Source organism: Falco biarmicus, chromosome 3 (genome assembly GCF_023638135.1).
Source record: "Falco biarmicus isolate bFalBia1 chromosome 3, bFalBia1.pri, whole genome shotgun sequence".
Lineage (NCBI taxonomy): Eukaryota > Metazoa > Chordata > Aves > Falconiformes > Falconidae > Falco > Falco biarmicus.
Genome location: NC_079290.1, coordinates 12,075,007 through 12,101,794, shown reverse-complemented (window position 1 = coordinate 12,101,794; position 26,788 = coordinate 12,075,007). Strand labels below are relative to the sequence as shown.

Genomic DNA, 26,788 nt, shown 5'->3' with positions numbered 1-26,788 from the left:
CTATGTTATGCTATGTTATAGAGCAGGTTTTTGGTTTATTTTTGTGTCCCAAGCCTGCTGTTGTAATGAGCAATTTGGACAGCTGCTGGGAAAAGGGGGATTAAAAGACAACTCACCTTTTTTTTTTTTTTTTTTTTTTATTAAAGTTGAAACGTTCACAGTGAATTTCCTTGGACTGTTGCAGGGTTACATGGCACTTATGAAGGAAGATGGTGTACCTGATGACATGAAAGGCAAAGACAAGATTGTATTCGGAAACATTCACCAGATTTATGACTGGCACAGAGAGTATGTATTAACTTGAAAACCATCTGCTGAACAATTCTACCTAAAAATACTTGATTGACTTGAGATTTTTTCCCTCGAATATTCAGATACAAAATAAATACAATTGCTCTTGTGCTTTGAGTTATAGGTGCTGTAGATTCAGCTTACAAATGTTGGTATGAAGATTTGATTTAAACAAGGATGCTTATATATAGCAAGTGCTTCAGCTGAGTCTTTAGTATGGATAGTATTATGTAAAGAAGTTTGTACATTGTTTTAAAAAATGTTTTCTCTAAGAATACAGTGTAAAAAATCTGTTGGGATTAGCATGGCAATGTGAGCACCTCGGGCATTCAGACTAGGAAAGAGAAAAAGTGTCAACCAATATATGAAATTAAAGGATTTTATTAATGAACACCAGTATTTTTTCATCTTGGCATGGATTCAGTGCATCCTTTTGGAAATCTGTAATAAAATATTACACTGTTAACATTGTCATTTTGGATATACATTAATAGCCAGAGCTACTGATAGGGCACACAAAGTGGACCTTGCAGTAAGACCACTTTGCTTTGCAACTACATGTTGCTATGGTGTGTGCTATCAGAAAAAAGTACTTACTCTGTTTATGTTCAGCTTCTTTTTAGGAGAGTTGGAGAAGTGCCTTGAAGATCCAGAAAAGCTGGGATCCCTGTTTGTTAAGCATGTAAGTGCAAACATTGTCATTGGAAAACCCTTATCGCTGGTACATGTTTGATTATTAAGGATTTATCTATGGTACAACATGGTTAAGAAAGTGCTGTAAAACATTCTTCACTGTAAGAGGTGAAGAGAGAGCTTATAAGAGTTTATAAATAGATTAAGTAAATGCTCTAGTTTTTGTCCCCAGTATCTTCCTGTGGAGAAGAAATATGAATGAAGGCCTCATTTCTCAATTCAGTTCCAGTTCTGTGCAAAGGAATTGTCATTTCGTATGACACCTGCCTTCTAATCCCCAGTATCCATGTAGTACCATGGAACATAGGAACCAAAAATAGGAAAGGGGCTCATTCTTCTTTCTGGTTTCAATGCATCCTTATTCTGTATCCTTTCCTCTCCTGAGACTCACAGTAGTGGTGGAGATTCCTCCCTCTTCACTTGGGGAAGCAACTGAGAGGGTCAGAAATTCATGATGTTAAATTCTAGTCCAGCACGGTGCCCTTTATAGCTTTACACAAGTCCCTGGTTTTCCACTTTTCATTTATTAAAAGGAATGATCATGTGATGCATGTGGATATTGTAACACTTCAGAAGGAAATCGGATGAAGTCTAGTTATCTGGAAACTAGATACCAAAAGTCAGGACGCATCAAACATGCTGTTAATCAGTCCTTTTGCAGTTTCCTTGTGTAGAAATACAATTTAGTATCTGTTTGAGATGAGGTCTCGAGATACTCCAAATCACACAAGACAGCAGAAGGGAAATTGCCTGCTAAATATGATTGTTTGTGCAAGTGTGCAAAGACTCAAGGCAGACTGGATTAAAGCAGATTTAATGGGTTTCAGATTTTCCCTGGAGCCTGTGTTTAAAGTGAATACCAGGGTACCAAAAGAGTGCAGAACCAAACATTAATCAAACAGTAACACTGGAAGCCTGGACTAATAATGAGGAATGAGCTGTTACATTTCTGAGGGATTATTTTATAAAAAGAAAGTATGCGGAGAGGGGAGAATTCTGGCACTGGGAAAATGGGAAACCTGGAGGAAGTAACTCTCCCTGTTTCTGATTGCTGGTTTACTTTCTTCTGCTATATTTGTAACTGACTTGACTATGAAAGGCACGCTTACCACTCCAGATGGAAAGGCAAGCTGTGATGCTATTACAGCATCCTCTAGAAAAACTGTGACTACCAGCTAGAACATGACGATTCAGTTCCTGATCTTAGTCTGTGTTCTGCATCCTTTTCAATCTCCATCTTACTTGGTTTTTGCTTTCCATTTGTCCTCGCTGGTCAGTACTCCCTAAGTTTTTGAGCAGCAAAGCCTCTAACAGCAAACCAATCCTAGCAAAATGATAAAGATTTTGAAATAGGTAATACATATGGTAAGTATGTGTTTTCTTAACCAGCAAGGTCAATAGTCAAGAATAAATCTTAAAGGCTGAAGTTATGCTCTCTCTCTTTTTCATTGTTGCCTTGGTGTTGAAAGCACATGCACAAAATACAGAATCAGAGTTAAAAAAATACTAGTGCTACGGTTTCCAGCTACATACTCTACATCCCCTCTCAAACTCCAGTAGGACAGCTGGTATTAAATAGAAGACTGGAGAGGTTTCTCCTGACTACTCTGTACAGCTTAACAGGAAGAGGTCATTATTCTAATACATTAGAATAATAATGAGATTATTAAAATTAAAGAAAAAATGTTTTTCAAAGACTCCATCCATTGCTCTTGCTAAAAGATAAAGATAACCATTTTCATACTTAATTTTGTTGTGGGACCTGCTGAGCTATCATCTAAACACCTGGGTTTTAGGAGTATTTGTAACTGTAGCAATTTTTGGACTTGTGTTGCCTTCTAAAATCATTGTGATAATCCCAAATATATGTGCTTTCAGATCTGTAATTTGTGCATATGTAATGGCTTTTTTGCTCAGAAGGACCCTTTTAAGTTCATACTTTTGAACAGCTGTACTTATTAAAATAATACTCTAGTTCAGTCTGGCTTGTGTTTTTTCTTGATGATGATGATGTATCGTTCTGTATCTTTGTTCCTCTAGGAGAGAAGGTTGCACATGTACATAGTTTACTGCCAGAACAAACCAAAGTCTGAGCACATTGTCTCAGAATACATTGATACATTTTTTGAGGTAAGCTCCTGAGAGAGGATGTACGCAAGGTGAAGGGTGTGTATAAATCATATACCAGATCTGTTGACAAAAAAAAAAAAAAAAAAAAAGGCAGCACATACCATTGTTACTGCTTCAAGTTAAAATTTATTGCCATTTCTGTTCTGATTTCTCAAGTCTGATACAGACTCCTAGAGATGTGTAAAGCTCTGGGGGAAGACAGCTAAAGTTTAGGTGTAAGATATTAATTAATCAGTAGAGTCTCATCTTTACTAGCCCTAGCCCAGGCACTTAACAGTGCATATTATATGAAGAGGCAATTTTTGGATGAGCAAGGATCGCTGTCAAAAATAGACTGTATACAACTTACGGTTGAATAATTACATTTCACTATACAATCTTTTCAAAAAAAGATACAGAAGAAGGGGAATATTTTGGAAACAAAGCTTATACAGATAAGGGGCAGGACTCCAGCTGTTGCTAACTGAAGGTTAGATTCGGCTCTGACTTGTGCCAACTCCTGCTTGATAGCCATTAATAATGATATATCCTGCTGTGTTTCTAACTCAACAAAACAAAGTTGTTTCTAACTGAATGAACAAAAAAAAAAATATGTTTGTTTTACAACCCTCAGGATCTAAAGCAACGCTTGGGCCACAGACTTCAACTCACAGATTTGCTAATAAAACCTGTGCAGAGAATTATGAAATACCAGCTGTTACTAAAGGTAAACTGATGTTGAGATGAATGATTTAATATCTGTGTAAATAGTTACATTTTCTTTTTTTAAATGCTGCTGATGCTTTTCCACGCTCCTCCCAAACAGAACCCAGATTAGTAAGCAATGTCATAGGATTATCTTCTGAGCATATTCAGATAGTTATAAAAATTGGAGTAAATAGCTTGGTCAGAATTCTGCTTTTTCTTTTAACAGTTAAAAGACTAGATGAACTCAAGTCATGCAATGTCATATGAAGGGGAGAGGGATCTCACAACTTTTCAAGTGTAAATGTGATACAAGTTGTTTGGACCCATCGTAACTTTTCTGTCTACATCTACAACCATTTTAATATCACATAAATGTTTACCAAAGAGCAACCTTGTGTATTGCCTTAATACATGTTCTTATACGAGTTAAATCAAAATAGTGAATAAATCTTGAAAAATAAGAGGGGGAAAGCACTGCAGCAAGAAGCTTTAAAAAGAAATTTTTTCTATGTGTCTTCTGCAGTCTGTCATTCTTTGACAGAGGATATCAAATTCAAATTTTCTAAGATTTCTCTTTGCTGATTAATGAGAAAAGAACTCTTATTACTGTTTTTTCCCTTTTTCAGGACTTCCTCAAATACTCTAAAAAAGCTAATCTTGACACAACAGAACTAGAGGTACATGAGACGTTTTCTCTTGGTGATTTGAATGCTCCTTACTCTGAACTTGTTTTGATAGAAACACTTTTCTGATCTTCTTAAGAAATTGATTATAAGTGTTGGCTTTTCACATTTCTATTTTAAAACAACCAATAGCAAATGAAACAAAATGTTACGTTGCTACCTCATTTGGAAAGTAAAGCTTTGACTTTCTATTTGTCTCGAACAGAGAGCTGTAGAGGTCATGTGTATAGTACCAAAACGGTGTAACGACATGATGAATGTTGGTCGCCTGCAAGGATTTGATGTAAGTTGGCTGGGATTTTGCTTAGTTTTTGTCAGATTCTCTAGAAATTAACTGTTAATGTTGTGGGGAGAAATGAGATAGGGTGCTCCCTCACCACCTGGTTAGCTGGTGCAAATAGGGAATGAAAAATCAAGTCATAGCCCTACCAAGGACTTTTTCCTGGGAAACTTTACCTGTTGTGTCAGTCACGCTACGTAAGTCCTGCAAAACAACTTGCAAAATAGTGAAGTAATCAGTTTTAAGCAGGTAAGCAGACCTGACCTCAGTAGTCTAGATGAAGGAGGAATGGCTAAGGTCAGTGAAGTGCCTGAGGCAACTGTAAGCCCTTCTTGTTTTGCTAAGTCTAGAAGAGATGGAAAACGGCTTTTGAAGCAGTATGCATCAGCCAGACCGTAGTCACACCGTCTATTTGCAAAGCCCTTTCTGTTCTGTGGTGCATGTGTGAACTTGAATTCTTCCCCTTTTTGGCACCCTGGAAGACATTGGAAGAATATATGAGTTACTGTGGGAGTTACTTAGACCAGAGAGATAAAAGCCTTTTGTTACAAGCCTCAAACTGGACTATGGATTGAAAAGGATGGAGTGAATTTAGTGGTTTGTTGGGTTTTTTTCTTGATTATGTTTGTATTTTGAAAAAGGGCATAAGAATGTCTTGTGTTTAGGAGGATCAATGAATATATATAATGGTCAGTGACACTTAGAAATTGGAAAATACACAAAGCTATTTTGGTATGAGCATCTACTTGAAAAGGTTGATTGGGGAAAGAAATGAAGAACTGCACTAAATGTGTTTCTGCTTCCTTCTGTGTTTAGGGTAAAATTGTAGCCCAGGGTAAGCTCCTGCTCCAGGACACATTCTTGGTTACAGACCAGGACACAGGACTTCTGCCACGCTGCAAGGAGAGACGGGTCTTCCTGTTTGAGCAGATTGTAATTTTCAGTGAGCTGCTAGATAAAAAGAAAGGTTTCTCCATGCCCGGATTCTTGTTTAAAAACAGTATCAAGGTAACTGTTGTGTGTGAGTCTTTGTGTCCCCTGCTCAAACTCTGCTAAGGTAACAGTTTCTGATTCAGTGTGGAGTCACTAGTGACATCTAGATGTGCAATCATAAAGGACAGTGAGGTGTCAGTCATTTCCTGAAATTACTTCCTATTGAATTTCTACTCACTCTGATAAATGGAAATCTTTGGATCCCAGTGCTCTGATGGTTCCCACTTGAAGCTCCAAAACAGATGTTCTTGTACAAAGCTGGACAAGCATTCACAAAGAGTTCAGTCTTCGGCTCTGTACTATGTGTACATGCCATTGCAAAGTCATTGCAAGTAAAGATAATAACTCTTTATGTATCCCTTCTTTTGAGTTTCAGCTGAAATCAGTCCAAATGCGTAGATAACGTTTGTAAGTAGCGTCACCTTCTTTGACATGTCAGCTCTTCTTCAAGCAAGAAGTATTCACCCCCACTTCAAGCTTTCCCTGAAACAAAAACTAATATTAGGGCCCACCTGCCCTCCTCGTGAGATGTTCTGTGTGGATGGTGCTTCCCTTAATTCGCCTCAGTTCTCTGCCTACCGGCTGGACAGCCTATTCCAAGACGTTGCTGTATTTGCAACAGAAGCCTTTGGTGTGGGCAGGTGGTGGAGCTCCTTTGCAGGCTCACCTGTATACTAATCCTTTGTTTACTGTAATCCTTCATTTTATGGTTTTGTTTTACTGAGGTGAAGAGTGGTCATTATTTGAACATATGACTCCGCTCCTGAGAAGGAGATTTTAGAGGTATGTTTCTCATAAAATACATGAAGTAAGTTATCTTCTTTTTTTGTTGTTGTGAAGGTGAGTTGCCTTTCCCTGGAGGAAAATGTGGACAGCGATCCATGTAAATTTGCACTAACATCAAGAACGGGCGATGTCACGGAGACCTTTATTTTGCATTCTGCCAGTCCAGGAGTCCGCCAGTTATGGATCCATGAAATTAACCAAATTTTGGAAAACCAGCGCAACTTTTTAAATGGTAAATTATTTCCTCTCACTGCAAGTTTGTAAATGAATGACTTCTTTCTTATCCTTTTTTTCTTGGCTTTGAAATGTTTTGCAAGTTCCCTTTTTCCTGAGCTAATACAGAACAGTTGGGGGAAATGTACGCATTTCTGCTTCAGAACAGATGCTAGCATTTATTATAAGAGGGGTAACCAATTTACATGGTGTTCTCTTGTTAAAATTTTCCAACTGTCTTGTAGGAGTGAATCAAGATCGGCACCATCCGTTGAGGTGGAGAACTTGTGTACCACTTCTAAGCAAATGTAAGCCTTTAAAGGCTAAACCCAAGTGGAATTTTAAGCATCTATTCAGAATATGTTTGCTTGTGTTACTTCAGTGGCTATTGTCACACTTTACTGTGGCAACAACATTCAGATTCTGCAGGAGAAATGTAGAAGACAGTAATGTCTGCTGTGACACCAGAAGATTCTGGCTGTGGTTTTGTATCCATTGGTTGTTGCTGCAATCTAGATTATTTTTTTTTTTGAGTTATAATGGATGGAACAACAAGCTGAGTGTTCAGTGTCAGGCCTGGTTTTTTCCTAGCTTGGCTGCTGACCAGCAGTGTGATCCTAGAAGGAACTATTTCTCCCTGGTTTCAGGTTTTTCATTTTTAATAGAGGTACATATAGCAGGTCATGAAGGTGTGATATAGAAAAGTGGCTTGAGATCTGTGGCATGACCAGCATTGCAAAGTTTATCTTTTGATTTATCTTACTTGAACAGCACTCCCCTTTTGACAGTAAACATGTCTGTTTTAAACTGTTCCTTTTCCTTTCCCTGCCCTCCTTTCCCCATTTGCCCTTCCTCCCACCCCCATTGCAGCCTTGACGTCCCCAATCGAGTACCAGAGGAACCACAGCAGTGGTGGAGGCGGCAGCGGGAGCAGCAGTGGTAACAGCAGCGGCCCCAGCAGCTGTAGTGGCATCCCCAGCTCCAGCCGTAGCCGGCCATCCCGGATCCCCCAGCCTGTCAGACACCATTCCCCAGTCCTGGTCTCCTCTGCAGCCTCGGCCCAAGCAGAGGCAGACAAGATTTCAGGTATGTCCATTCACAATCTCTCCCTGCCACACTACAACACCACCTTAGAAACTGGCCTGAGCCAGCCAGACAGGCACCCTCCCCATGCAGAACCAGACGGTCCTCAGAGAGAAGCTGAGCAGATTCCCAAGATGAAAGTGATTGAAAGTCCCAGGAAGACAGCAGGAAACATTTCTGGCTCAGCTGATGGAGCCCAGAAAGACTCACGTGGAAGCTCAGAGGATGGTCGATCAAGAAACAGCATAGGATCACTGACGCTTGGGAAGCCAAGGCCAGGAGCCATCTCACCAATGAACTCTCCTCTCTCCACGACTTTCCCTTCTCCTTTTGGCAAAGAAACCTTTCCACCCAGCAGCCCCCTGCAGAAGGGCTCCTTTTGGAGCTCCATCCCAGCATCCCCTGCCAGCCGCCCTGGCTCCTTCACTTTCCCTGGGGATAATGACTCCCTGCAGCGGCAGGTCCACCGCCACTCTTCACACAGCAAGGACACAGACCGCATGAGCACATGCTCCTCGACCAGCGAGCAATCAGTTCACTCCACCCAGAGTAATGGGGTAAGAGCGGAGCACCTCTGTCCTGCGAGCTCTTCTAAAACCTTACCATGCTGCCTTTCTGTGCGTTACCATCACTCTCCGTACTAACTTCTGGCTCTCCGGTGCTGTACCTCTCTGAAATAATCAACTGTTCGAATATCTTCTGCACATTAAAAAAAAAAAAAAAGATTGTCTACTTTTCTGTGTATGTATACATACGAACACGGATATGTATACAGACACAAAAGCAACTGCTAACATTAGATGCAATTTCTGCCTCTGCTGAAAACATAGATCACTAGGCTGATACTCTACTAACTTGCTCTTCTTGCTTTTTTTGTGTCTAATTTGAAGGCACATAATTAACATGCTGAAGCGTGGCAGCCAGAGCACCTTGGGGTATGCATTGCGGCCAGCACTTAAATCTGACTTGGAGATTTTGGCAGATTGCCTTGGGGCTTTTTTCCCTTTCACGCACCAATCCACCACCATTGTCCCGTTGAGTTTTAACTTCGTGGAGACATCTACAGTACATTCCCTGGGCTTCTTGATTTTTATTTTTTATTAATTTATTTTTCCCCCCTCTCCTTTCAGCCTTAGTTGATGTACAACATTCTCTTTGTAAATGCTGTGCCTGATCAAAGAAGCTTCCTGCAATCCACTCAGAGTAGTCAACAAAACCTACCTAGCTAAAATAATCCTCCTACTACAACCAAAACAAGTAGCGGCTCCACTTGTCTTTTCTGCTTTGTAAGAAGAAATGGTTTAGGGCATCTGGAGATTCAACCTTTTAGTATGCAGTTGGTGTGTTTGTTCGGACAGAATCCACATTCTCTGTAACAACATCCACCAGGAAATGCAACACAGCAATCACAGGGGCATGTGCAAATAAAAAGCACAAATTTCAAGGCACTTGTCATGAGTGTGGTAGGCAGGCTATAGTGCCTTTCCTTTTAAACTCACATTTGATTTTTCTCTCACTGAGTGTTGTGTTCACAAATGTTTGTTTTTCTACTTTCTCACAAATAGTATGCAATACCAGTGTTGCAAATCAGCTAACTCGCTGGACCTTTTTTAAATGCATGCATTTCTTTATAGAACTGTTTAACACACAGAGCTTTCTTGACTTCTTAGTTCTTACACTTACTTTTATAATAGCTTCAGAAAGAAAAATTATGCTTTGCATGTATCGTATTTTTATCCCAGTCTTCCTTCAGCTTTTCATTTGGTTTAGCTCTGTCTTGTGTTTATCTTCAGTCTAGCAAAATGTGATGATAATATATCTGAGGTAATTTGAGTATTTCACAGTTACTGCACAGTATGTGAATCAAGATGGTGTACTTTTTATATGCAGAGAAGACTTGCATAATAATAACTGATGTTGTTCCATTAAGAGGGAGGGAGGAACGGGATGGCACTGAGTTTTTAAAACATTTGAATTTTGACACTATCTCAGCAAAGACACCATTGCTTGTTTTTATCTTACTATAAAACATAGTATCTGAATGCATGCCTTCTGCTTCACAACTGCTTCTTTTAGTTTGGTAATTGAGATAGGTAATAATTCTTTATTTATAACCTAATTTCTAGACAATATTTTAGCAGGATTTCACACCACATTCAACAGACTAGAGAAAATGGGCTGTGAAGGTTTATTTTGATTTAACCATTTCTGTGTGAATTTGTATGCGCATATGGTTAAGATTGGTTACTTATGGAAAAGTTACTTTTAAGAAGAAGAAAAAGGAGTTGGGTTTGCTGGGATTTCAGCAATATGGGAGGAATTTTTCATATTTTGTTTGTAAATCCTCCTCTAATTCTATAATTGAGGTCAGCGATGACCAGCAGAACTTGCAGTAGAAAAACATTACCTGTACAAGAATAATTACTCCTTGCAAGGCAAAAGAAAAGGCTATCTTTCTGTGGTGAGAATAAGTTCTGATATAAACTCATTCACAAGAACGTTTGTCACTTTGTAGTTACCAGACACTTGTCTAACAGATTTAACAGATTTATCTGTCCTTGTTGAAAATAAGAAATATTGAGTTTACTATGATCCTTCAAGACTTAAAACTGAAAAATAAATGTTATGTTACAGGAAGGTCAGTCCTGCAGTTATACAAATTCTGCTGCATGCTAAGAAACAGTACGTTCAGGAATCGTGTGTGGGGCGAGGTTTGGGACTTAGGTTGGTTTTGCAGCTTCAGCCTTCCCTTCATCTCCCCCTGTAAGTCTAACAGAAAGAGTTAAAAAAAGCAGCTTTCTCTGAATAGAGTCGTTTTTCATCTAGCTAAAAGACTGTAGCAAGTTGTCAACAATGACTGAAAATGAGACTTTTTTTGGTTCTACTATTCCTGATTTGCCTGAATCATGGAAAGGGCTTGCTAATACAAAAGACCATGCAGACAGTCCTCTAAGCCAGACAAAATGAGCTCTTCCACTAGAAAACAGCATCTGGAATTGACTTAAATAACCTTTAGTAGAGGTACAGTCCAGAGTGAGATCTTTCTCTGTGGTAGCATTTGCTTCATTGTCCTAATAGGGGGAAAAAGACAGAATGGGCTTGAATCACCCAGCTGAACAAAATAGTCCAGCTAGAATAAAATGTACAAACTCACAGGAAACCCAAGCATCGATGTGCTGAACATGCTATGAATGAGTAATCCGAGACTGTTCCTTTCCAAATGTCACGGTTTCTAAGCCAAAGCACTACTGGGGAAGCACAGGCACCGAGAAACGGGAGTGACTTGTTCGAGGCCGTCAGCAGATTGGAAGAGAACGTGAGTTTCAGGGCTCCCGTGCTCTCCACTGACACCTGCTGCATCTCCTCAACACTAAGGGGAGAAATATTTGAGTTTTGAGGAAAAAAGGTGGCAGTGCTGTAATCCTGTGTGCCGAACTTCCCACTCGCTGCTAGCACATACGTGGTGCTAACATGTGGTTGTGCTATGTAAGCAATAGTAGTCTCCAGCTGCAGCTGGGTACTGATTTCCTCCTTCAGCTCAGTTACTACTAAGCAACAGTGAGCCCTCCCTGGTAGTGACTTCAAACAGTTTGAAGTAAGAACAAAAGGCAGGCACACACACATACATGCCTCATGCCACATCATTAATAAACCATCCGCTTTGTTTTCAACTTGTTTCAAGAAGTCTTTAACTTATTTCAGGTAGTAGGTTGCATGGTCTGATAATAGATTTCACACTTCGATTTATTAAACCTCATATGAGAAATGCATGCAAATGGACAAGATGAGTCTTTCTTTGAAAAAATAATAATTTCCAGTGGATTCATGGCCAGGAGAAGAGGTTTTGTTCTGAAAAGTAGTATGACTTTTAATGGACGCCTGATCAGCCATAATTAGCTTTCTGCAAATGCTTGGTGGGGAAACGAACAACATTAATGAATACTGGTTGAAAGTGTACGATAAACTCCTAGTAACACTCAGCTATCATAATCACTAATCAATTAGAAGTGAGATTTCCTGCTTTATTCTGATAGTTCAAGTGGGCCTGTTTTGCTCAAGAAATGAATAACTTCTTATTTCAGTAATTTACCTCATCCTGTGCGTTTAAAGTAATAAACCTAATCATACAGATTCAACCACAGTCAGTCATGTTTTGTGTGCAGAAGGCTGGTGTCTGAGATCTGACAAATAGTGAAGACTATATGTATTTTTCGTTGTAGGAATTTCTAGTGTTTGAGGTAATGATTATGATTTTGAAACTGCCCCTATAAGACCATGAAAAACTGTCCTATGTGCTGTGCTGTAGTTTTGTTGCCTGATAGAAATGCAAGGTTCATTGTCTGAGCTCGAAAGGAAGACCAGTTGAGATCTACGTATAAACTGACTCTTAGTTAAGGGAAGTAATCTTGAGTACAAGTAATGGGAATAAATTTCTGCAGCAGCTGTACGTGAAGATATTCAAAGATCAAACTAATTTGCACAAGACATAGTCACAGGGTGGCTTTGAAAGAGAAATCGTAGCTCTCTGACTGCAGCGTAAGTTATGTAGATTATGCAGGTAATGTAGCAGGCCAAGAGCAGCCTGTCTTTTCATCTTTGTGAATTTTAAACTTGGTTCTTCTTTTCCTCCCTTCTTTCTGCTTCCGATTGACGCTTGCAGAGTGAAAGTAGCAGCAGTAGCAATATCTCCACCATGCTGGTGACACACGATTACACGGCAGTGAAGGAGGATGAGATAAATGTCTACCAAGGAGAGGTCGTGCAGATTCTAGCCAGCAACCAACAGAACATGTTTTTGGTGTTCAGAGCCGCCACTGATCAGTGCCCTGCAGCCGAGGGCTGGATTCCCGGCTATGTCTTGGGGCATACCAGTGCAGTCATCATTGACAACCCTGATGGAACCATCAAGTGAGTGTCTTGGGCGTGTGTAGAAGGGGAGAAAGAAGAAAAACTTCCAATTTAGACAAGGCTTTGAACCTTTTAAGCCAAAAGTTGATAGGATCTTTGAGAAGTAAATAAACATCAAGCCGAGCGAGTACTTGGAAGATCCCTTAGCAAATTTCAAAATACAAGCTAGTAAGAAAGAGCCCAGAAGCACGTATTCTTTATTAAAAAGCTATAGTAGTGCAATCTTCTGGGAATAGACAATGAAGGAATACCTGCTCTAAGAGCAGCGATAGTTACTGGTTTATTTAATAGAATGAGTTGCCAGGCTAGACACCATTGTTTAGGGCAACAGTAAGGGAATGTTTGTTCCAAACGTAACGAGATTTCAGAGTTCGTAGATCTCCATTTTGAGCCACAAACTTATTGAAAATCACCCGTTGTACTAGGAAGGTCTCTCAGATCTGCAATGGGAGAAATTGTATCAAAGTTCTTAGCACTAGAGCTTTTTATGTAAAGCCTCTGTAGGCTGTATTTGATACAGATTTCATACTGATCGTTGCTCAATTTGATTGACAGTTTGTATTTTCATATAGAAAGTTTACCATTTGAGCAATGATTTCAAGAAATACTGTACTACGGACTAACCTTACTAGCTTAGCTTGCTTACGGTTTTCACCAAGGGCAGCATCTCTTATGAATACTTCATGTATTTTAATTCAGTATACTTTAATGCAATGAAATAACATTGTAACATACTTTTCCAATGCTGTTTGCGACTAGAGAGCATAGCACACAACCTGGACTTGAAAAAAAAAAATGATCACTTTAATGTTCTGTATTCAGGAAGTCAACGTCTTGGCACACAGCACTCCGTTTAAGGAAGAAATCTGAGAAAAAAGATAAAGACGGCAAAAGGGAAGGCAAGCTAGAAAATGGTTACCGCAAATCCCGAGAAGGACTTGCTAATAAGGTTTCTGTAAAGGTAAGTATTACAAAGATGTAGTAGTTTCCAAAAGAAGTTGTGTTGGCATTTCTTTAAAAGTAGCTTCTGTCAGAATTTCACATGAAGGAATTACAGGCAACAGTAGTTTCAATGGACAGCGTTTTCCAAATTTGTAAACAGGAACAGATAATCTCTGAGCCCACAAGTGTGATACAGCGTAAGGATACTACAGGAAGAATAGAATGGTGCAGAATTTCTGGTGTTCAGATGTTTCTTGGATCTTAGTGGGTACCACTAACTTTGACGCATCACTGTGCTTTGTTTTCTATCATTCTTTAAGTTACTGTAAGGTTATCAGGACATTAATTCTTTAATTTCTCCTTTCCAGCTTCTCAACCCCAATTACATTTATGATGGTAAGTTGCTTTAATTTTTAAAAGTCGCAGTAAATATAATTTGTTTAAAATATTATTTACTTTGTTTGAATTTGCTTGATACAAATCATTTTAGGAACTGAGTGTTTTCTGTCAAAATATACATAGGCTTTTTTTGGATAAGGGAGAGAGTTAATGAAATGTCGTATTTATTTTTCAAGATGCGGGGAATGCATTTCTCTTAACAAGCCCAAAACAGCATAAAGCACAAGGACCATATGAAATGTTCTCTATGGAGATTGTATGGAAGTTGGGCCTTGCTGAATTTGCAAAATAACAAGGCCAGGAGTTGGAGCTGCTTCATTTTTAACCTTGCACCCTAGGGAACATGCAGGGCCTCTCCAGTGCAGAGGCTGATCAGGACAAAGATAGTGGTTCTCTGGGGTCAGAGGCAAACTTAATACACAACCAAACTTTTTGAGTTTCAGCTGCGTGAAAGCGAAACCACTACAGTGCCTCAGTGGATGACTGAGGTGTTTTGTGTTCCCTTTTATAAACTTAGCTGGATATAAAGATAGCCTAGTTGAGCATGTCAAATACTTCTTACTGCAGCGTTTCCTCAGCTTCCCGTAAAGACGGCGTTCAGTTCCCCATGGTAGGTTTCAGGGTTATCCATAGCGTAGCAGTAGTGTTGTGTCCAGGCTCATGTGGAGAAAAACTCACTAGCTCTGCAGAGCCCCAGCAAGTGGCATGACCATGGATGTGCTCCAAGGGTAGAGGGATAGAGACATCTTGGAAATTTAAAGTACTCTACTACTTTGCCTGATAAAAAAAGAGAATGCAAGGAATAGAAAAGCAAATTTATTGATTTCAATTGACCTAATGCCATTAACTTCCTTTTTCCAGTTCCCCCAGAGTTTATAATACCATTGAGTGAGGTAACATGTGAGACAGGAGAGACCATCGTGCTTAGGTGTAAAGTCTGTGGTCGCCCCAAGGCTTCGGTTACTTGGAAAGGTCCTGATCATAACACACTGAGCAATGACGGTCATCACAGCATTTCGTACAGGTACGGTGATTTGTGTAGTGTTCAACAGGAACTGCTGAAACTGTTACATTCTATTTGCACCTTTGGTGCAAGATAGCTTTTGGCTTTGAGGCATAAAAATAGGGTTGCCCTTTGACAGAAATACTTCACGGCTGAGATTTTTCTGGAAATGTTGTGTAACTTCTCCGTATTGCTGGGGTACTCCAGTGTTATATTCAGGTTTTTTTTACAAACAAGAAAATTCAGCTCGTATTTCTGATTAACTGTTGCAGAAGCCATTGTGGTTCTGTCACACTGACCGAGTGATTGAACCAGAACAGTATGTTGTGGCTTGCCAATGTTGTGACATGCCATCCTGCCAATCCCTTGTTTCCACTAGCAGCATACCATCGTTTTTTAGGAAAATTACTGCTTTCAGGTGACGCTACAGCATTTCGCAAAGAAAAGCCTCTGGTTCCTACTGACATGGCAATGTCACTGTCTTCACTGTTGAAGCACAGCAATTAACGTTTTTGTCTGATTTTAGCTTTGCTGTGATAGAACTTAACAGGCTACCTGGTAACTCAAAACACCTGATTAATAAGAACAACTGCTGTATTTTGGAATGTGAAACTGCATGGTGGAAAAGAGGGTATTCTTCTGAAAGAGCATTCTTTTATATACAGAAAATGTTGCTTAATGAGTAACTTCAGTGTGTCACCTTTATGAATTATGCTCTCAATTCAGAATGATGAGATTTTTTGTGAAGACTTTCTCATTACTAGGTAGAAGAGTGTGTCGTCATCTTAGAGGTTGTACGGTATAGCCCAACTTACCTGCAAACTTGATTGATGGCAGGTTATACTGTTCCTTTTTACTTCCTGCTGCTGCTACTTTTTCCTTTTCAATGGGTATATTTTATTTTTTTTTTATGGGGAGACAGAGGCATTGTAGCAGTTTTGCTAGTGCATCCAGCACTCTTGTGAGATGAGTAAGAGGTAGATTCACTAGGCTGAATTCACTGTGAGTCATTACTGTTACGGAATTATAGTCAGTAAGTCATGTTTCTTAATGTCATAAGACATTTTCTTTTTTTTTTTTCTTTTTTTTTTTTTTAGAAATAATAGTCATGAAATGTTCTTTAAGATGGGGTGGGGGGTCATCTTCCAATATTCCTGATTTATTTTTTTTTTTTTTCTTCCCTTGAAATTGTGTGGTGAAGACTATGGCAAATAGTTATTGGTTCATTCAGTCAAATGGCTTGCATTTACTGGCATGAATCCAAAGGAAAACAGTAAGAATGATAGAAAATCTTGAAAATATGCCTTATTGTGAAAGAATAACACAATGTTAAGGTTGTTTTAAGCCTAGAGGTGAAAAGTGTAGGGAGGACTTGCCAAGTATTCACATTTGTAAGAGACTTTTACAAAGAAAATTATCTGCTGTTCGTGTCCATGACAGATGGTTAAAAAAAGACTAGAAGTGAATTGAACGGAAGAAGATTTAAGGAGAGATTTAAAGACAAACCGTTAAACAAAAGGGGTGGCTGAGCAGTGAAAAAGATTAAGGAAGAGTCTGCAGAATCTTTCTCCTGTGGCCGTACCTAACTTATTGCTGTCTCTGCCCTGAAACAGAGAGAAAACTTAAGTCCTTTCCGGTTTCCTCCCATCCTTGTTCTTCCAGATTCTGAGGTCTCCAAAGCTGTGGTGTGAGGTGCACCTTTTTGTAGCAGGGGGATCCCTCTCTTACAAGGAATGAATGCTCTAAAGTACAAATGTTAGATCAGCTTCTGTACGCTGGGAGTCAAGGAGGAAAACTAACCTTGCAGAAAGAGCGATGATGGATGGCTGTCTCGATATGATGACTTATAATTTGAAGGAAGTAGAGAAAGCACGAAGAAACAGGGGAAGCCTTTGATATTATTTTTTTTTTAACACAATGGAGCCTGGGACATGCTGAGGCAGAGTGTCAGTGAGGATTTTTTTCTAATAATCTAGGGCATTCCAAGATACTTGATGGACACAGAATGCTCAAATTCTGGTAGACGCTTCTGAAATGGCAGGGACAGGGTTAGTAATGTTTGTCCAGAGAGAGACAGGGGCTGTAGAATAAGAAATATTAACAGTGTCAATCTAACTGTCTGATTTCCATAGCTTAAGGTCTGTAAAATGAATACCAAGTTAACGGATGCCATTGTGTTTCCCAGTGACTTAGGAGAGGCTTCACTGAAAATCATTGGCGTCACTGCAGAAGACGATGGTATTTATACATGTATAGCTGCAAACGATATGGGTTTGGTTTCATCTTCTGCCAGTCTACGAGTTTTAGGTAGGCCTGTCTCTTTGCTGTTTTGTTTTTTTTTTAATTATTACATCCAAAGTGTCTGGTACCTGTAGTACAGGAAGAAGAAAACCCTGGCTTTTGGGCATCCCTCTGTTAAAGGGGTATTACAACAAACCTTTTCACCTGTGATATATTACTTGTTTCAGCAAGATTAGATGCACTTCTAGAATGTAACTAATTAGAGGTTCATACAGACAAGATGCCTACACGGTACTGTCAGTGTGTGTTTACCTTGTCTGTCAACACTTGTTCAAAAGTACTATGATAAAATCATATTTTATCATCGTACTTACTCTAGTTTCAGGGAACGTTACTATACTAACAGAAAGAAACGCTAAGGAAAGAGTAGCATTGTTCTGTATTTTCATAGCTCCTTTGCTTGAAACGTAAAGCCACAGTGTTTAGGAGAACATACAACTTTTTCTTGTCCTTGCATCATGGATCTACATTTAAATTACATTATTTCAGTACCTGAAGTGAGGCAACCTGAATGTTTGTGAGAGGACAAAAAGGAAACCTGCAGAGATTAAAAATGTCTGTGTTTTGGAGGCAGACAGCAAAGGAAAAAAAAATGTTACTTGATGTGTTTGGTGGCATAGTAATAAGTTTCAGTGTATGTTTGTACATTCAGTTATTCTTAAGTGTTCAGGATCCTCCATTTCAGGGAAAACACAGGGAAACAGCAGGATAGCAGGCTTTCTCAGATGCAGTTTATAACAATTGATGCTATCGGGGTCCTTTAATCTATTGAGAGGCCCATATAGTTATCCATTGGTGAGAATTAATTAATAGATTTTAGGTGGAGTGCCTGTGTCTCAAATTGATTCTTATAGAAAAGAAAACAAGATATGAAGTGTGGCAATTCTGCCTTTGTACGTCTGTCCCAGCTGATATGGGGACTTGTACAGTTGTCCCGAACCTCTCCAAAATACATTATTTCTTCCTTTTTATTCCAAAAACTTTGCCATTTTCCTGGAATCTTGAAACCAGACTGTGAAAGGTGTGTCCCTTGTAAAACCTCATCTGAAATTTTTGGGGGTTTATTATCAGTGCTGCCACTTTGAGCTCTGCCTGTTGGCAACCGTAGTACGTGCCTTTTGGCCAACATATTGAGGCAGTAATTATTCCTGACACGTCCTGCTCACTGAACTAGACACTCAGTAGTTAAGCCCTAGGATTGGGCTTATATATAAAGAGGCAGAAAATAAAATGTTGTCAGGAAACATTGGTGTAAAGAACAAGTAGAGCTTTTTTTTCAAGTAGCTGTTACGTTGTCTGATCAGTTCCCCCACCCCCCCAGTGGCAGATGTATTGTTGATAATGGGACATAATGTAAGATACCTATTCTTTTTGCTGTTTCCTTCAACTTGGCAAGCTTACTCATTCATGTACAGAGGGTTTCCATCACAATTGAACTATAGAATTTGTTCTGCTGCATTGGCCAGGCTGCTTCGGTGTGTAATCCAGTTTGTCTTGCTGCCACCGTGTGTTATATGGGGATTAACAGGAAGGGGTGATTCCACTGATAGTATCTCAGCCAAGGAAGCTTTCTAGCCAGGGGATTAAAAAGCTCTTGATGGACCAGAATCAGTGTGAAACTGTGCGCTTTAAGGAACCAGTGTTAACAAGTCTCCTTCCTACAGCAGTACAGAAGCCCCAAACTGTAATTTGACCAGAATCAGAGCCACAGAGTTCCTGTAGACTGAACTACTGTCTTTCAGCCGCAGTCCTTGGTCTTACTGACCTTGTCCAAAAGCAAGTGTTACACTTTTCACTCCAAACTAAACCAGAATTTGGTATGTCTTGGTTACTCTGCAACTGGACTCCAAAAGACAGGCACTTGAATTTTGCTAGCCCTTCTACTAAGCTCTACCAATACTTTTACAAAGAAGTTCTGGCCCCAGTTTTTCTGGGACCATCCTACCCTTCATTTCCCCAGTCTGTAAGAGCAAGGTGAAAACTCGAAGGCTGTAGCGCAAAATAAGGTTTCAGCATCAAACTACTATGAGTCCTTTTCAGTCCTTCAGACTTGATGGACTTGACATTTTGTTGTAATCAATTCTTGTGCGTTATCTTGTACAACGAGCAAAGAATACTCTTTGCCTCCTATTGCTGTAGTAGTCTTTGTAAACCGTCAATGAAGTAGTTGATTACAGAAGTAATTTTCTTTCCGAGCTGCAAGAGAATGGAAAATATGAGGCCATGTGTTGCTTTTCAATATGGACAAACTCAGCTTCCAAAGAAAGATGATTGGGGCCTGTCTAACTGAAGCAAATTGTATTCCCAAGCTAAATATGAAGTCCAAATATGTTGCCTTCTGCAAACATCTGAAACAATACATTGGTTGTAATGACAACAATTTAGTTGTGCAGAGGATCTGAGTATATTAAATTTTGGCTACACTGTCTTTTTTGTAGGTCCTGGAAGTGATGGGATCATGGTGATCTGGAAAGACAACTTTGATTCCCTCTACAGTGAAGTGGCTGAGCTTGGCAGGTGTGTTCTGTATTCTGATCTCCAAAGCTGTCTTATTTCAAAATATTAATTTCTGTCTCAAAAAATGAAATTCACTTTGAAAAATACTTACGTGGACCTAAAAGGCTAGAATGAAATTGGATTAAACAGAACTGAGGAAGCAAAAAATTTACCAGCACTAGATGGCACTGCATAAACAGAATGTATTTAGGCTGAAGTGGCGTCATAGGTTAAGGGCTTGTATTTTTTTATTAAGCATGCCTTAGTGACTGATGCTGCTTCTGTAGTGAAGCTCTCCTAAACCTTTTTATTAGGGTATGAAAATTACAGACAGAAAAAGTATGAAATTGGGCAAGATGACTAACATATGGTGGTCCAGCTTAATGACGACCTTTGAAAGCGGGATACCGCTCCAAGCTGAGTTCTCCACAAATGCAGATTTCTGTTAGGAGATGATAATTTATACAGAATAGAAGATGCATGCACTGAAAATTCTCGTTTACGTCCAGAAACTGCTCCGCAAGGGTGGCTTATTAAAGATTTAAAATTGGATCTCTCCCATGATACCTTTCAAGGTAAAAGTCAGTCCTTAGTGTATCTCTCCGTTAATTCTTTCCTTTCAATATTGTATTCCAGGGGCAGATTTTCTGTCGTTAAGAAGTGTGACCAGAAGGGAACCAAGCGAGCAGTAGCCACTAAGTTTGTGAATAAGAAGTTGATGAAGCGAGACCAGGTTACCCATGAACTTGGAGTCATGCAGAATCTCCAGCATCCCCAGCTCATTGGCCTTCTCGATACCTTTGAGACCTCCACCAACTACATACTAGTGTTAGAAATGTGTGTAGACTCTACCATTACCTGTAAAGTGCTCTCTCTGCAGCTGGCTTTCTGGGGCATTTATAGTGGTTTATGAATAAGGAACTTTAAGATTTCATGGAACTTTTAAAACACCTAAGTAAAATAATGCAGTTATCTAGTGCTGTTACTAAAATGTTGAAGGTAATAATCAGAAGGAAACAACTTAGGATATTAAACCGATATATGGGTGATTGTCTTAGTCTGAAGGTTCAGGAATTATTTTATATCAAATGGTTTCACAAGTGAATCAGGAATTGTGATCAGGTAGCTTGATAGCGAGTCTCCTCTTTCGTACCCTGTTCCTCTGTCTTCTAGGTGCTGAAGGCTACAGTTATTCCTGTAGTTTATGGCCTGTTAGGGTTTTCTTTCAGTTCAGAGATGTGAATTAATCCAAAATATAACCTTTGTAATTCCAATAGGGCTGACCAGGGTCGCCTTCTAGACTATGTCGTGCGATGGGGAAACCTCACGGAAGGGAAGATCAGACTCTACCTGGGAGAGATTCTGGAAGCTGTGCAGTATCTTCACAACTGCAGAATAGCACATTTGGACCTAAAGGTGAGCAGCGAATGGGATTCCTGGCGGTGTGAGCCATTCCAGGCATAAACACCTCCATCTTCTAGGAAACTTGCAGCTGGGAACACAGAACTGTGAAGTGCTTTGAGACTGTATGAAGGGTATGGTTGGGGCTCCATCCTCAAATGCTTTAGATCAGGAGTCCTCAAACTACAGCCCGCGGGCCAGATAAGGCCCCCCAGGGTCCTCAGTCCGCTCCCCGGTATTTACAGACACCCCCCCCGTGTCCCCCCCTGCCGGGGGCTGGGGGGGGAACCAAGCGGCCGCAGATGACTGCCTGCCACTGCATCCGCGCACCGGCCCCCTGGTTAAAACGTTTGAGGACCCCTGGTTTAGATCACTCATAGCCAGCAAAGCAGAAACTTTGAATTCCCTGTGCTTTTTCCATAAAGCTTGCTGGCCCTGTGTGGTCCTTTGTGCTGGAAATAATTGCTGACAGGAAGAGTTTTGTTTGATTTTCGTTGATTTATTTGTTTATTTATTTAATTTCTGAGAAACTTGCAGCAGAAATCCACTTCTTAAGAAGCGTAGTTTCTTGTGAAAGACACTGCTTTTCCTCTCTTCCTGCCAATCTCTTTCTCATCTTTGCATTTTGAAGGCTGTAATAACTATGTGAATGGTACTTCTTTGAGCCTCTGCTTTACCCTTTGAATTTTACTTGAGCCACAAGAATTTGATGTGTTCTTGTAGGAAAAACTATATAAGAAGGTCTTAATCTGAATATTAAGAACTTATTCTTTACACCTTTTTTTCCACCTGTACATGAATAATAAGGAATTTTAGCATTGACAAGTCATCTTTGTAGGCAAAGTCTCTTTAGGCAGAAGGGGTTAGTGGTGAGAGAAAGCAAAAAGAGCCTGCATCTTCCCTCCACATACTCGTGTTTTCCAAGCAGAACCAGTCTGGTCTGCATATTGTGGAGACCCAAAATTTAAGTTTTTCTACTGCTATGTGGAGTTTTATCAGTACTTTTTCCAGTCTCGGGGTACATACAGGTGAGCTAATGAAAAACTAGTTGTACATAAGTCACTCTTATTTCTGGAGCTACTGCTGCTGTAGCTGTGATCTTAGCAAAATAAAACCATAAATGTAATTCCACTTTCAGCTCAACAATAGCGGGGCAATTCTCTTGAAGCCACGTGCATACAACAGGATCTTCTGCTACCATAGTCTCATAACAGTGCACAGCTGCCATACGTTAAAGGTTCACCAAGTAAAGCTGAATTCTGTTGAAAGCATCGTGAAAATTCTGACAGGGTCTTCCAGTCTGTCATAAAGCAAATACAGCAGTCGCTTTATTCACACTGTTTGTAGTTGTTCTTTCAGTGTAAGTTCCCAAACACAGAGCTGCAGTTGTGAGCCTCTGCGGTATTATCTGACAGAACTGTAGTTCCTACGCAAATTACAGCGCTGGCAGCTAAAATACAGTCATTGCATACTGCAGTTGGCAAAAAACTGCCTGCCAGTTGGTCTGGGGGAAACCTTGGTAGAACTGCCTAGGACCTTTGCAGAGCCAGCCTTCAGCAGTAACCCCTGTGGCTTGCAGCTGGTTATGTTCCTGAGCTGGCAGGCACTGGCTGGGAAATGCTAATGTTGGAGCATTAAGTGTATGTTAGACTGACTTGACAAAAGAAATTTTAACTTTTGCTTTTATGTTTTCTAGCCTGAAAATATTTTGGTGGACCAGAGTTCCACTAAGCCAACAATAAAACTGGCTGACTTTGGAGACGCAGTCCAGCTCAATACCACATATTATATCCATCAGTTACTTGGAAACCCAGAGTTTGCAGCTCCTGAAATTATACTCGGAAATCCTGTTTCCCTCACTTCAGATGTTTGGAGCATTGGAGTGCTCACTTATGTCCTTCTTAGTGGCGTCTCTCCTTTCCTGGATGAAAGTGTAGAGGAAACTTGCCTGAATATTTGCCGCTTAGACTTTAGTTTCCCAGATGACTACTTCAAAGGAGTTAGCCAGAAGGCCAAAGATTTTGTATGCTTCCTACTTCAGGACGACCCAGCTAAGCGTCCCTCGGCTGCACTGGCCCTCCAGGAGCAATGGCTGCAGCTGGGGAATAGCAAAAGTGCTGACAGCATTGACATATCCAGACTGACTTCATTCATTGAGCGGCGAAAACACCAGAATGATGTTCGACCCATCCGTAGCATTAAAAACTTCTTACAGAGCAGGCTCTTGCCAAGAGTTTGACCTTGCTTGAAGTTCTCTCTCATTCTCTTTCACCTGCCAATCAATCAGACTGGAGATAGACTCCTCCTGCCAATCGATCAGACTGGAGATAAACTCCTGGCGATCAGCTGTTGACTTGAATTTTGAGGAAAGTGAACCCCGAGCCAACCAGCTGCTAGCGAATGTTCGTGTGCAAACGCATTCCAGGGGGACCCGCGCAGGGTGGCGCGGGGGACTGGCGATGCAGACTTCACTGGGGTGGAGGATGATAGCACTGTACTCTGCAAAAAAGCAGTCACGAGCGATACAGTAACAGTATTTTATTCAGGTTTCTGCAAAAAAAAAAAAAAAAAAAATAGTTTTTTTAATAAACCAAGAGTTGAATTTTGCAAGTGAACTTAACTACCGTTTTCAAGATTTATTCAAGGAAGAAATGCCTATGTTCAAAGCACTGGTGTTAAACAAAAACGAAATTATGCCTGGAGAAGACTCACCAAAATGGCTGCCCGTTGGTACGGTCTCCATTTATAACATCCGATTTTCACTTGGTCCTAGAGCTTTCCAGTTGCCTCGCCTGTATGTATCTCACGTAGCAGTGCACTGAGATCAGACTCTGCTTTTAAGTGCATCCAACCTCAAAGTTTTTGCATACAAATAGAATGAATTGTTTTGCTCTGATAAAATGTAGGCCTTACTTGTATATAGACTGTTACCTGCCTTCGGTCTGTAATTTTTTTTCCCCCCTCCCCTTATCCTTCCCCTCCCCCCCTCCTTCCTAAATGGTGGTATGCCACTGTGCGGGTCTTCAGTTTGGGTCAGTACTCACTGGCCCCTTAGAAAAGGACTTCGGGTTGGTGCCCAGCTTGCTGGCCCGATTGTCAAGCAGTATACAGCAGGATGAAATACTGTAAATGCACTCATTTGGGATTTTGTTTTCTTTCATATCATGTGCAATGTTGTGGCTTTAACATTTTATGCAACTATTTATGAGGACCTCTGTTGTAACTGTAATAAATATATAGAAAAAGCACATACTTAGTATGGCGAGCTTTATGGTTTTGTTTGTGTGTTTGGGGTTTCTGGGGGGGCAGGGGTGGGTGTGTTGTGCCACACTGTCATTATTAGTTTAAGATGAAGGTTAGCATAGAATCTAGTCGACTAGTCAGTTTTAAGGATTGTTTGAGAGAGAGAGAGAGAGAGAGAGATTCGTATCCCAGATCTCAAACTGGTTAACAAGTAGGGTGACACTTTAAAAAATGTATTATTATATTCAAAATGCCAAAGTCTGACTTTCCCAAAATCAGTCTCAACGCTTACTTACTTTTTAGAATTTTCAAATCTGTGTTTACTTCTTTCTGTGAAACGAACAAATGAATTTTGTGCTCTTTGGTGAAGAATACATTCAGAAAGTAGTGGTCAGAGGACGAGAATCTGACACGTAATGTAATTGTCTTAGTAACTGTTTTTAAGGTTGAAGTAATATTAACGTGAGCTATTTAAAGAGACAGAGATGGGTTTCTGTGCATCAGTGAGTTCATAAGGGTGTGTTGTCATCTATGTTTGTGTGAAATGCCATGTTTAAAAGAAACCAAGCTGACATCCCACGGTAGTTAGATATATGGGTCTTAAGCCATAACCTAGCTTGGGTTAGTTTAGAGCTTTGCGGCTTCCACTGTATTCTATTTATTCCTTTTTTGGGTTTTGGCTTTTTTGTAAAGTTGTACAGAAACTTTTTAAAAGAAAACAACTGACTTTGGAACTGGATGTGTATTCGTACCAACCTCATATCATTATGTTTGTGTATTATTTTCCTTTATTGTTTTAGTTAAATTTTTGCTTTATTTTGCATGTATATTTTTTTGTACAGTGACGTTACATGTTTACACAGTATGACGTGATGTAAATATTTTATTTTGCCATCAGTTATTTTGAAAAAAATTAAACATATTTGACATATTTGTCTGATCTCTTGCTTTAAGGAGTTTGGAAGTTTAGGTTTGGTTATATTTTGATTCGGCTCTGTATTTAAAAAGAAAAAAAGCACGTTATTTTATTGCCATAAAACTAATTTTAAATTGCAATGATGTATCTTTCTTTCATGCCTTACAAAATAATATTTGCCTTTGCTCTGTGTTGAGTGCTTTGTAGTGTCATGATTGCTTTTATATAAAACATGCATAACTCTCTAACTGTGGAAATTCATTATAGTCTTTATTAGCTAGCAGTTTTTGACCAGCAGAGTCTTCTACCAGATGTTCCCAGTTAAAGACCAAAGGATCATATTTCAGTTTAATATTAAACTGGGCAACAGATTTCCCACATCCTTTAGGCATTCCAGATTCATTATGAAGAAAAGTTACTTCCAACTGTAAAGGCTTGGGGTTTGCAGCGAAACTCTGTTTGCATCATGTAAGAAATGAAGGAGAAAAGTTTTTTATTGTGCACCTTTATCTCTCCCATTTCTGTTATCATTAATCCATTTGCAATTCAAAATGAAGTGAAAGGTCAGGGAACGATACGGAGCGTTTATGCTTGTCACTGCATTGTATATGTGATTTTTTTCCCACTTTCTTCTCTGCTGTTACCTGTCAGGTGATGAAACAGTCCCTTTGTTCCTCACAATGTGCTACTGAGACAGACAATTGAGAGGGGCAGAGACTATTCAGGAAGGATGTACTGCCAAGGATAAGCCTTTGGAAGCTTTTGCCATGACAGGGAAATAGATGGCAACATGCTCCATGGAACAGTTTGTGTCCTTGAATTGGCTAAAATACTTGGTTTTGACTGAAGATACACTAAACTGGGGAGAAGCTACCCAAATGCTATACAGAGAAATGATGCATTTGTAGACGTTTTAAGTAGCAGAGGGATGTTCCACTCGTATCTAAATGAGAGTGCACTCTTTCTGGCCCTCTCTGTGAGCCCTGTCTCTTGGGAAACTTAACATCTTGACAGAGTGAGGTTTTGCACCAAAAGCTGCTGTTCCATGCAAGAGCTTCCAGCTGAAGAAAGCCTGAATGATGGGCTCCTCAGCTTTGATGTCTCTTCACATGCTTTGAAGAAGTTATGTGTAAGGTCCTTTTGATCCGCTAAATTGCGTAGTCAGGGAATTTAATGCCACTTGGACTCAACCTGGGCACAGTTCTTGTTGGCTGTCCTGCACACAACAAACCAGCGCCGCAGGCTGATGGAGAGTGAAAACTAACAGCACGGATCAGAGCAGCTGGTGTGAGGTCTCTGATCCAGGAATGTTGTAGAGCGTAGGGAATGGCAGTCAAGCA

At 40.0% G+C, this 26,788-nt stretch overlaps 1 protein-coding gene across 4 annotated transcripts in view; it reads left to right on the top strand.

Moving 5' to 3' along the window:
• Positions 1-25,463, top strand: part of TRIO (trio Rho guanine nucleotide exchange factor) — a 255,638-nt gene extending 230,175 nt beyond the window's left edge. For 2 of the 4 annotated variants that reach the window (XM_056330813.1, XM_056330814.1), the window contains exons 40-57: positions 185-288; positions 904-973; positions 3,025-3,114; positions 3,728-3,820; positions 4,428-4,478; positions 4,690-4,767; positions 5,581-5,772; positions 6,598-6,775; positions 7,627-8,396; positions 12,500-12,747; positions 13,570-13,708; positions 14,058-14,085; positions 14,950-15,112; positions 17,277-17,398; positions 19,831-19,909; positions 20,525-20,725; positions 21,166-21,304; positions 22,986-25,463. In XM_056330813.1, the coding sequence (XP_056186788.1) occupies positions 185-288; positions 904-973; positions 3,025-3,114; positions 3,728-3,820; positions 4,428-4,478; positions 4,690-4,767; positions 5,581-5,772; positions 6,598-6,775; positions 7,627-8,396; positions 12,500-12,747; positions 13,570-13,708; positions 14,058-14,085; positions 14,950-15,112; positions 17,277-17,398; positions 19,831-19,909; positions 20,525-20,725; positions 21,166-21,304; positions 22,986-23,528 (3,288 nt within the window). In that variant the 3' untranslated portion in view covers positions 23,529-25,463. Of the gene's footprint in view, positions 1-184; positions 289-903; positions 974-3,024; positions 3,115-3,727; positions 3,821-4,427; positions 4,479-4,689; positions 4,768-5,580; positions 5,773-6,597; positions 6,776-7,626; positions 8,397-12,499; positions 12,748-13,569; positions 13,709-14,057; positions 14,086-14,949; positions 15,113-17,276; positions 17,399-19,830; positions 19,910-20,524; positions 20,726-21,165; positions 21,305-22,985 lie in introns of those variants that run through there. The other 2 variants (XM_056330815.1, XM_056330816.1) reach the window with 2 other exon arrangements.
• Positions 25,464-26,788: the final 1,325 nt, after the last annotated feature.